The 11,440-nt window shown below is 43.5% G+C and overlaps 1 protein-coding gene across 1 annotated transcript; it reads left to right on the top strand.

Annotated features, from left to right (window-relative positions):
- Window positions 1–8: 8 nt before the first annotated feature.
- Window positions 9–10,802, top strand: EMC1 (ER membrane protein complex subunit 1; the record flags this gene model as incomplete). The annotated part of the gene is made up of 23 exons (XM_010286651.1): window positions 9–22; window positions 201–325; window positions 602–667; window positions 836–929; window positions 1,392–1,520; window positions 1,675–1,801; window positions 2,152–2,301; window positions 2,675–2,842; window positions 3,438–3,509; window positions 3,953–4,012; window positions 4,259–4,381; window positions 4,613–4,709; window positions 5,420–5,536; window positions 6,436–6,635; window positions 6,870–7,019; window positions 7,548–7,709; window positions 7,953–8,072; window positions 8,309–8,446; window positions 8,816–8,989; window positions 9,150–9,360; window positions 9,586–9,670; window positions 10,167–10,296; window positions 10,522–10,802. Coding segments are annotated over 23 exons (2,874 nt in total), but the record flags the coding sequence as incomplete, so codon positions are not given.
- Window positions 10,803–11,440: the final 638 nt, after the last annotated feature.

Genomic DNA, 11,440 nt, shown 5'->3' with positions numbered 1-11,440 from the left:
ATCAAGTGGGAAAGTTCGACTGGTGAGCGCTGGGGGAAAGTCAGGGCGTCCCCGCCGCGTCGGGATCCTTCTCCGGCAAGCAGGCCCTGTGCCCGCTGTGCTGCCTCCTGCTGCAGCCGTCCGTCGGGCCTTCCCCTCCCGCCCCCTCAGCGAGGCGCCCCGTTGTCCCGTCTCACCTCCACCCGCGTTTCCTCTCGCAGGAGGCAGCAGTACGTGGGGAAGCTCAAGTTTGCTTCCTTGGAGGCCTCGCAGGGTTCGAAAAAGCTCATCGTGGCGACTGAGAAGAACGTCGTGGCTGCCTTGAACTCCAGGAGTGGTGAAATCTGTGAGTGAAACGGGCTTTTGTTGTGGGGAATACGCCTGTTATGCTGGGGCTAATGTGTCAACGAAGTTGCGCTATGTTTTTGTACTGTTAAATTAAGCTTGGTGGTACCACTTTGTCAGACTGAGAGGATTCAGCTGGCAGTTCAAAAACCGTTGCTTAGGGCAGGCAGACAACAGTTCTCTGCATAAGCTTGTTATAAAGAGCTGACGTTTAAAAATAATAATAAATGCATTCAGGGGAACAAAGCGTGTTCTCACTTAACTCTGTTTCTTTCAGTGTGGCGCCATGTAGACAAGGGGAGCCCCGAAGGAGCAATAGATGCGATGCTGATCCATGGGCAGGGTAAGGAGAACATGCAGATGGTGTGCTGGGGTTAGCAGTTGTCCTTGCACATGGGGTCTCAACCACGTGTTAAGACCACATGTTGAACTTGCCAGAACTGATTGTCTTCTTCATTTGTGGTGGGATGCAAGTTCTGCGTTCATCTCCTTTTCTTAATTTCCTGGGCAGATGCCATCACTGTGTCCAATGCTGGACGTATTCTGCGTTCCTGGGAGACCAACATTGGAGGGTTGAACTGGGAGACGTCACTGGACACTGGCAGGTACAGTTTTGTGTTTGCAGCGTGTCTTTCCCTTTGTAATGCTGGTCTAGGGAGAAAGAAGGGGGTTGTTGACTGTGTCTGAACTTGCGTTATAAGGGAAACCTAAGATAAAAGGTTTCCAAAGCAGTATTTGGCTGAGTTCTTTAGAAATGCTTAAACCTTGCAGTTATATCTAATGCTATTTCTATTTCTTAGCAAACCATTAAGAGAAAGAGATACAAATTTTTTTCGTAAATGGAGTTTCTCTTCAAATATACAACATGTTAAACCTGCATCTGGTTTGGAGTGTTTGGGTTCCAACCTAATGCTCTCTGTTGAAATCAGCAAGGATAGAAGAAGTGGGCTATAAATTGTACTTCAAGACTGATGTTAAGTGTTTGAAGAAGGTCAGAATGATTTGTTTGTTCGTTTTTTGCTAGAAGAAAATAATCTTCTAACTTGCTGTCTCTGACCTGTGCTTAGTTTCCAGGTGGCTAGTTTGGTGGGGCTACAGGACGTGGTGAAATATGTGGCAGTCCTGAAGAAGGCAGCCATCTCTCTTCACTACCTTTCCAACGGGCACCAGAAATGGGTGGAACACTTACCAGAAAGGCAAGAAAATATTTTTTTAGTAGAAGTGTAACTTCTGGTAGGGAGTCTGTTGCCTTGGAGAGGAGAGGATGCTGTAGTTGCCTTATGCTTTTGAAAATATCTGAAAACAGTATTGTGAGAAGATGATGCTTCACGGTTGCTGCTTCTCTTGCAGTGAGAGTACTCAGTACCAGTTGTTGTATTCCCATGGCACTGGAGTGATCCACGTGCTTGGAATCGTTCCCCAGAGCCATTTGAACATTTTAACGTTCAGCGTAGAAGATGGAGAAATTACAAAACAGGTAGTGCTTCATTATGGATCCAAAATATTGAATTTGATGTTAACAAATGCACTTCCAACTAGATGGCAGAGTAATTCGTTGTTGTTGTAGTATGGATAAACTTTCCTTTCACCGTGGCATAATCTATGGGCCAATAAATGGATTTCACTGCTGAATTCCCTGAAAGCAAAACTTTAATTAGACTTGCAGGTATTAGTCAAGAACATCCTGGAAATCTCAGGCTGATAGTTTCTCCCAGGGTTATGGGTAAAAATAATTCTGACTTAAATTTTTGGTTGTGTCCAAGTTGGTTCTTTGAAGGTTTTACTCTATTGACAATTTAATCTCTTTGTTTATGTCTCACTTGGCAGGGCAGAGTAGCGGCCCCGTGGCTGAAGAGCTTAAACGGCGCCTGCAGCATGGTGGGGGAGGCAGTGCTGGTGTGCGTGGATGTGGACACGCATTCGCTCTATGTTTGCTCCTTGGAGATGGACAAGGAGATGAAGCAGATCCCACTGCAGGTGAGAAGTGCTCAAAGAGCATTGTATGTCATTCGTTTGTCCAACTGGTTTGGTGCCTGACTGAGCCTGGCAGCGTAGAGGGTTCTCCTGTTGGTAAACTACAGAATGATTAAAGATCTGTAGGGAGGAGCATGATCCATAAATTGGGGGAAGGCAGAGAAAACTATATATTGTGTCTGTCTAATCATTCCTTCTGGATTGATGTTTCCAGAGTGTTGCTCCAATAGGAGCCTAGGCCTCCTTGCTTCTGCTCTCTTTATCCTGACATGGGGAACCTCTTCATAAAGCTTATATTACTGCTAATAAAACGAAGATATTAGTTTCAGTGAAGAAAAAGTTCTCATGAACACATATGCTTGTCTCCCTTTCACAGTCACTGGACCTGGAGTTTGCTGATGGCTTCCAGCCCAGGATATTGACCACTCAACCCAACGTAATCAGTGCTTCGCGGACTCAGTTTTTCCTGCAGCTGTCTCCGAGCCACTTCTCTTTGCTGCAGTACAAACATGGGCTGCTCAGCCACCTTCGGGACTTCCATCAGGTAACCAAGATAAATACAGTCAAGTGAGAGGGCCAACTACAGCGTAAAATTCTTTAAAATAAATGAATACCCTTGTACTAAGCATTTTGAACAGACTGCTGAGCTTCTCGTTTCAATTGTGCTCTTGGCTGCAGCACTTGAAAATAATTTGATTTCATTTATACTAGCTGCTGAAATATTTCCGGACATCAGTGTATGTATGCTTTGTTGCCAACAATTGTCAGTGTGGGGGTGGTTTCCTGGTTTTGAGGTGGGTAGAGACACACATGTCTAAGTGGCCAGTGGTGCAGCACTACTTTTTTTAGGCCAGCTGAGAGGTTTTTGAAAAGCAAACAAGCTTTAAAAACTGCAGTAACACTGGACATAATGGTTCAAAAGCCTGTGGCAGGTCAACTGTTTCCATCTTTATGAGAAGTATTATCAGTCTTAGATAATTTTTTTTTATTTGTTGAGACAATGACATCTAAAATTTGGCTGTGAAAGATCCTCTGTTTTTAATTCCAGTATGGCTTAATTTGTTGCACAGGTAGTTTTTGGTGGAGTTTGGCGTTTTTCTTGCTTGATTTCTGATTTCCTACTATTTTTTTCTTTTCAGGCAGCTCTGGTGAGTTTTGCAACAACAGGGGAGAAAACTGTGGCTGCTGTCCTGACCTGCAGGAGTGAACTGGTTAGCACAATTTGCCTGTACTATGTAACCAGCACAGCTCTATTATGGATATGCACTGGGGGTGGGTTCTGCAAGTGTTTTCCTTCACAGGCCCAGGGAAGGGTAGTAACATATGAAGACAATGGCAATGCAAGCAGGTCTTGAATATATCTCGCTAAGGCTACCTCTGGCTTGGTGAAGCATGCTGTCCCGTGTGCAGCCTGTTTCAGCCCTGTGTATTGCGGGCATGTAACCTAGGAATTGGCTTTACTGATCCGTAGAGGATTTCAGTTCTTAGGGATATCAAACTTGGCAAGGTTTCATTTTTATCAGGAGTAGAATAGAACAGAACTGTTTCCTGCCTGTTTTCAGAGTCAAGCTGAGGCCTGTCAGGCACTCAAAAACTTTTTTTTTTACACTCAAGGGGTCTGAAGCCATGTTATCTCTTCTCATCCTCATTTCAGAAACCTGGAAGTTCTGATGACCTTCATGCTGGAAGTACTCTGGAGGATTCCCAGAAGCAGGTATAAAGTGCACTTGTTCCCAAGAACAGTAGAAATTTTTGACAGTCCATTTTATTCTTTTGTGAACAGGAACAGAATGAAAAAGGTGTTACACCATCTTTCTGGGGTCTGATATTTTGTAGCAGCTCCATACATATAATCTAAAAATATCTTGAAGCCTGGGTTCTTACTGATATAAAATCCTTTTGCAGAGTTTGGTGTGGCATGTATGTTTAACTCAGCATTTTTTTCTGCTTGTTGTTATAGGAATCTTTAACCTGTTCCAATCAAACCTACAATATTAATCTCTACCTGGTTGAAACTGGACAAAGGTTGCTGGATACCACAATTACCTTTAACCTCGAGCAGAGCGGTGCCAAGCCACAGCAGGTGAGCAGGGAGAGATTATTTCAATCCTGTGGTTTACCAGACTTGCCATGCCCTCCCTACCCTGATTTGGCAGGATTGGTAAAGCCCTTCAGACAAGGTGAAAAGCGTTCTGTGGATATGCCAGAGTACTGCATATAATCACACTGGTTGCTCTTGTTTCACCCAGGAGTTGTTTTATCCGAGGAGATGAGTGATCATTAACCTTACTGTTTTGCTTGCTCTTTTGTCCAGCTATACATCCAAGTTTTCCTGAAGAAGGATGACTCTGTGGGCTATCGAGCCTTGGTGCAAACAGAAGATCACATGCTAATGTTCCTCCAGCAGCCAGGTAACTGACAAACAGCTAACCTACTCCATTTTTAACAGTGCACACTTTGTCACTGTAGGACAAGAAGAAAACTCCCAAGTCCCAAGTGATTGTATTTTATCATTGCTTTCTTTGGAAACTGGCAAAAGTAATTTTAACTGTCCTGAGTCCCATGAAAGGTACTGGAGACTTTCACCCTCACAAGACATTTCTGCAGTGTTCTTTGTGCAGACGGAGCCTTTGAATTTTGTCGGGTTTCTGCAGATTCCAAAACTCTTTGTAGGATGAGAGTCTTAAGCCCTGTTGTAGATCTTCCTGAAAGTTTCTTCAGAAAAGATTCTCATGGCAAAAATGTTAATTTTTAGTACGGGTTAAACGTCCATCTCATGCCAGGAATCTTCTAGGGTTTAAAAGGAATCCAGGTGTTCCCATGTGTATCTCTTATGTTAAATAGACTTAATGACTGTAACCCTTTTAAAACACCAGATGGTTTTACTGATTCTGTGGGGTTTTTTTTCCAAAAGTGGCTCCAGTTGCATAAAGTGTTGGTCTTTCATGAAGCTTTTATGAAGCTGATTGCATGGTACTGGATAGATACACACTATTTTGCATTTCATTAAGAACAGTGATTTGCATTTGAAGGGTCCACTGGAAGATATTCCTATATTGAGTGAGTCTATTCGCAGGTATTAAGTTGATTTTTCCAACATTCTACTTTTATTTCTTTCCAGGAAAAGTTGTATGGAGTAGAGAGGAGTCACTAGCAGAAGTGGTAAGCTTGGAGATGGTAGATCTACCTCTGACAGGTGCACAGGCTGAGTTGGAGGGAGAATTTGGAAAGAAAGCAGGTAGGCCAGAGATTTAACAGAATTACCTTTGTGAATTTGGTTTTCTTTCTGAATGCATTTATTGCTATCTCCTTCCTCTGAGCTGAGAGTTAGGATTCAAATTTCTACTGATGGCAATTAAAATGAGCAGAAATAAACCCATTTCTGTCTAAACTTTTGAAGTCCAATGCCAAACGCAGATGACTTGAGTGTATTACATTCTTATATTAAAAAAAAGTCAGTAGTGGTAGGAGGGATTTTGGCCATCTCTCCTAAATGTTTCCCTTTGACCCTTTCTGGAAGATTTGTTCGCAATAGCTTTTGTTTTTTGCTTTGTTTTATTTTTTCTTGCTATCCTGGATGCAGCCATTCAAGGTAACCTCAGACTGCATGCAGTGTTTTCTAATGCTTCCTAGTGGAACTTGATCTCCTTTCTGCTTGCTTTCCTCAGTGGTGAAATATCGTTGAAGCCTGGTGTTTCACTTATTTCATGAAGCTAAATATAAACCCTGATTAGGCAGGATTAAGTGTTTCTTTTACTTAAAGAGCTTCTCTTGCTCTGAGTAATGAGTGCAGAGGGAGAGATCTAGACCTTATAGGTGGGTAAGCTTTAGGTGGGCACTTGCTGTGAGTGTACCAGTGAGGAAGAAGGAATACAAAGGAAGAGATTATCTACTCTGCAAGAAGGTTTGCTCTCAGTTGATCAGAGTGTCTTTTGGATTGAGCTATACCAGTGTGAAGTGGGAAAAGGTTGGTAAATGCCAGAGTCTGTGATAGAAAAAATAACTGTAACTCTGCTATTCTGGAGTGGGAGGCAGAGGCAAAAAATCATCATAGATTCATGCATGGCAGCATTTCTTCTACTGGCTGAGGCCATAATGTTTTTTCCCCTCTTGTTATCACTGTTGACCTATTTGCAGATGGTTTGCTGGGGATGTTTCTGAAGCGGCTGTCCTCCCAACTTATCCTACTGCAAGCCTGGACCGCTCATCTTTGGAAGATGTTCTATGATGCCAGGAAACCCCGGAGCCAGATTAAAAATGAGATTAACATTGACAATTTGGCCAGAGATGAATTCAACCTCCAGAAAATGATGGTGATGGTCACTGCTTCAGGAAAGGTGAGGAAGCCAGGGTAGGAATCTGTTTCTAGACTGTAGCGAAGAGTCTCAGCTCTGAATTCCCACCCCTGTTTTTAGCCAGGCTTTGGGCAGAATGTCATGAGAAGATGCACAGCATGTTTTGTGGCAGCTTTGGAGGGGGACTAAGACTTTTCTTTGTCATATTCTGAAGAAAGATGCAGTGCTTGAATGCGAGAGATGTGAACTTTGGCTTTACTGTGTCTCTGTGCTCAGCTTTTTGGTATTGAAAGCAGTTCTGGCACCATCCTGTGGAAGCAGTATCTCAGGAATGTAAGACCGGGCTCCTCCTTCAAGCTGATGGTCCAAAGAACAACAGCCCATTTCCCACACCCTCCACAGTGTACCTTGCTTGTTAAGGACAAGGTGAGTCCCTTTCCTCTATCCCTCCACTGAACCTTTGAAAGGGCAGGAGAAAGTATCTTTTTGGGTATCATCTGGTTATCACTGATGTGGGGTCAGGAGGATATTGAGAGCTGGAGGGAAGCAGACACACAATCCTAAAAAAACTAAGGATGGTCATTTTGAAGCCTTTTGTTGAAACAAAAGAAATAATTTCACCCAGTTTCTTTGGTCGTGTGAGATTAAGTCATGTGTGGTCTCCATTAGCTAGGACACAATGGCTGTCCTATAGCTAGCTGCAGGATGTTCTGTACTCCATATGTGAGGGAGGAGGAGACATTATTATGTGTTGACACTGCTTTAGCAGGTGGTAGATAGGCCATGAACACTGTGTTATGCCACGATACGGTTTTGGATAGAGAAATGTGGGGTAGAGTATATGTGTGTCCAAACAGAATATTTTGAAGGTGGAATTGACAGCAGCAAGTCATGGTAGAGAAACAGCTCTTTTTTCTGCCTTAGAAAAAGTTTTGAATCTTGTTTGTTTTGTAGGAAACCAAAATGAGCTTTCTGTATGTCTTTAACCCCATCTTTGGGAAGAGAAGTCAAGTAGCTCCCCCTGTTTTGAAGCGTCCAATTCTTCAGACTTTGCTTCTGCCTATTATGGATCAAGACTACGCCAAAGTACTACTCTTGATTGATGATGAGTACAAGGTAAAGTGCTTTGCTGGAGGCAGTTTTCTTCATGTTCTGGTTAATTATTCCCCTCCCTTTTGGAACAAGATTTAAAAAAAAAAGCCATTGAACCACATTTCACACAAAACTATGAAGTTATTCTGGTAAGATGTACCTCATCCTGATAAACATGTTTGAAATAAACTTTATGTGGTGGTTTTATTTATTTATTTATTTCATGTGTCAGTTGGTTTTTAACCTGTTTCAATTCTTATTTTCTAGGTTACAGCTTTCCCAGCAACTAAAAATGTCCTTCGCCAGTTAGAAGAAATAGCCCATTCTGTCTTTTTTTATCTAGTTGATGCTGAGCAGGGAAAACTCTCTGGATTCAGACTGAAAAAGGTATGGAAGACTCACTATGGTCTAAGTGACGTCACTTTCCTAAATGTCCCCTGGATAATCGTAGATCTCTTCATTCGGTTTATGGAGTTTTGCTTGGAATAGAAACAGTTCAGCTTCAAAATGTGTCTAAGAACTTTTAAAATTCAAAAGCAGAGAAAGCTCCCTGCATCTTAATGGTGGAGATGGTGTCGTTTCAAGTCCAGATAAAAACTCCTGCATAATTTTTTTTCTTGCAGGACCTGACAACAGAGGAGAGCTGGGAGGTGATCATACCCACCGAAGTACAGAGGATAGTGACTGTGAAAGGGAAGAGGTCCAATGAGCATGTGCACTCCCAGGGCCGTGTGATGGGAGACCGCAGTGTTCTCTATAAGGTGCCGTAGGAACTTTTTATTGATTTTTTTTTTTTTTTCATGCATTATGTCATGGGAAGATCTCAGCACCATTTCTAGGCACTACATTGAGATTAATTGCCCTGTGGTGCCATTTTTTCTGTATGTGCATCAGTGTCCATAACCCTCTGCCGAAGATGCTAATTTTACTGGAGGTTTCTTTTATAAAATGTTTTCTTTTATAAATATTTACCCTATCTGATGATGGGGAAATAGCTGCTTGATTTCTTCAGGTGATTTGTGCTAATAAGATACTTAGTTTATTACATACCTAGTCCCAGGTGAAAGGCAGATAAATGAGGTGCCTGTGTCACTAAAGAGGGGGTCTCAGTTGTTTTTTCTTTTCTCTAGTCCTTGAATCCAAACCTGCTTGCTGTGGTGACAGAGAGCACAGATACACATCATGAGCGCACTTTCATTGGAATATATCTGATTGATGGAGTCACAGGCAGGATCATCCACTCGTCGGTACAGAAGAAAGCAAAGGGACCTGTCCACATTGTCCATTCAGAGAACTGGGTGGTGGTAAGAAGCTATTCTTATCTTGTTCTTTATGTTTGGGAGGTAGGAGCAGTTGCTGAACCTGTATGGAGAAGACTTTTTGACCATTCTCTGTGATTTTCTGCTACCTCTATATTACTGACTCTGCTTGCAACATATTCCTAAAAATCTTTTCTTATTTCAGTACCAGTATTGGAACACGAAGGCACGTCGGAACGAGTTCACTGTGCTGGAGCTGTATGAGGGGACAGAGCAATACAATGCCACAGCCTTCAGCTCCCTTGACCGCCCAATTTTACCTCAGGTCCTCCAGCAATCTTACATCTTCCCATCTGCTATCAGTGCCATGGAGGCCACCATCACAGAGCGTGGCATCACCAGCCGTCACTTGCTCAGTAAGTACATGCTGCTCTGTTCTGATGTGTTTATGCTACCTGCACAAGCCAAGTTTTGCACTGAAAACCAAGCAAAATGCAATTTACTGCCAAAAATCCTGCCTGTGGCCTGCCCTGGACTCCCTGGCAAGTTCAAGGATAAGCACCAAGAAGGCATTTATGTTATCTGTTGGAAAATGCTGTCAGAAATGGCCATTTTTAAGACGCATTTCTTTTAATGCACAGTTGGGCTTCCCTCCGGGGCCATCCTCTCCCTTCCAAAGGCTTTGCTGGATCCTCGCCGCCCAGAGATCCCTACAGAACAAAGCAGGTAAGGAAAGCCTGATAACCGCTGTTCCTGGGCGGCTTGGAAGAGGGGTGTGTTTTGTGTATAATGTGTTAGTGCGAAGTAGAACAACGTGTCTTGGACAGATTGAGGGCAATTCTTGCATGAAATTAAGTGAGGTTGCTTTGTTGTCAGTCTGTGATGATGGAATAAATTTGTCTGTAACGCAGCAGGTCTTATCGTTAGCAAAACCAGCCTGTTGTCTGCAGTCTTTAAGAAGTTGGAGTCTGAGTAACTCTGAAGTTTTTAGAATGACACTTAGCGTTTTAAACTTTCGAAGCCTAAAAGGAGGCTGCTGCAGTGTTGTCTGACCCAGCTGGCATGTTTGATTTTCATCCTGCAGCAAAAATGAATCTGCACTGCGAAAAGCTGCTAGATTTGCTGGTTTAGGTCAGCTTGTGATGATCGGACTAGGAAAAGCAGACAATGTCCTTTGTGTGCTGTTCGATTGGGTTTTGATTTCTCTTTAAATGCCTTTCAGAGAAGAGAACCTGATTCCATACTCCCCTGATGTGCAGATCCATGCTGAGAGGTTTATCAACTACAATCAAACCATATCCCGAATGAGAGGGATTTATACAGCCCCCTCCGGCCTAGAGTCTACTTGTTTGGTGAGTACAGGGCGGAAGATTCGATGTAGAGCCGTGGAGTTTGTGGGTAGAGCAGCGTAATGCCTTAGGCTGTGGCAGGGAGGTCTGTAACTTCTGATCGTCTGGCTGCTCGCTGCTTGAACATTTCTTCTTTTAATCGGAACTATAGACCTGAGTCAATAATTTTTGACGTGTCTGGTTTTCTGCTGGAAGCTGCGTTACCAGCTCAAGTTCTCATCTCTTTAGGTTGTTGCGTATGGCCTGGACATCTACCAGACCCGAGTGTACCCATCGAAGCAGTTTGATGTCCTCAAAGATGACTATGACTACGTGCTGATAAGCAGCGTCCTCTTTGGGCTGGTTTTTGCCACTATGATCACAAAGAGACTGAACCGTGCCTGGCGATAAGGCTGCGGGTGAAGGGAAGGCCGAGGCTGGAGAAGGTATCTGAGATTCGGATTGGCTGAAGATCTGCCACCCACAGTATTTTGCTGCTGGGTTCGGTTAGAAATTCCAGCTTGTGTGACTAATGGATGCTGTTTGGGAGGAAAAGCTGCTAACGCAACAAAATGATATGCTGCCTATGTGTCTCCTAGTGAGAAATGGAAGAGAGATGGAAAAAGAGACAGTGGTCTGTAATGACTAAAAAAGAAATCTTCCAAACCTCTGTTAAAGCCCTAAACCCTGCCATCATGTCATCTCCCCGATGTTAGTGAAGACATGTGTCCTCTTGATTCTCGGCTCTTCCTCAGCGCCAGCCACGACTGACGTCTTGGCGAGAGGAGGACTGAGGGGCTGTCGGCTGCTGTGATGTGAACGCTAGACTTGGTAAAGTGTGAGGCTACTGTATGCAAGGCCTGAGAAGAGGAGGCGATGTTGGGTCATTTCATTAGGAAGAAGGTTGGAAATTGTGTGGATGGTCGGTGGGGAACGGCCTCATCGTGTCGCTTAGTTACAGTGCAGGGCTGTGGGAGGAATGTGAATGTAAAGCCTCTCCATGTTCTTTATTTATTATGATGACAATGCTAGTTCCTTCCCGTTCTTTTTCTAAAACACTCCCATATTTGGTGTACAACCCTGGGTTTAAGGTGTCGTGGTTCAGGAGCAAAGAACCTCGCAGCGTTTCCCCCCTGGATAAGGGCCGTTAATGCTTTGTACGTGGATT

The sequence above is a fragment of the Phaethon lepturus genome, unplaced genomic scaffold (genome assembly GCF_000687285.1).
Source record: "Phaethon lepturus isolate BGI_N335 unplaced genomic scaffold, ASM68728v1 scaffold56084, whole genome shotgun sequence".
NCBI lineage: Eukaryota > Metazoa > Chordata > Aves > Phaethontiformes > Phaethontidae > Phaethon > Phaethon lepturus.
The sequence above is the reverse complement of the archived record's forward strand: the minus strand, read 5'-3'. Positions and strand labels throughout refer to the sequence as shown.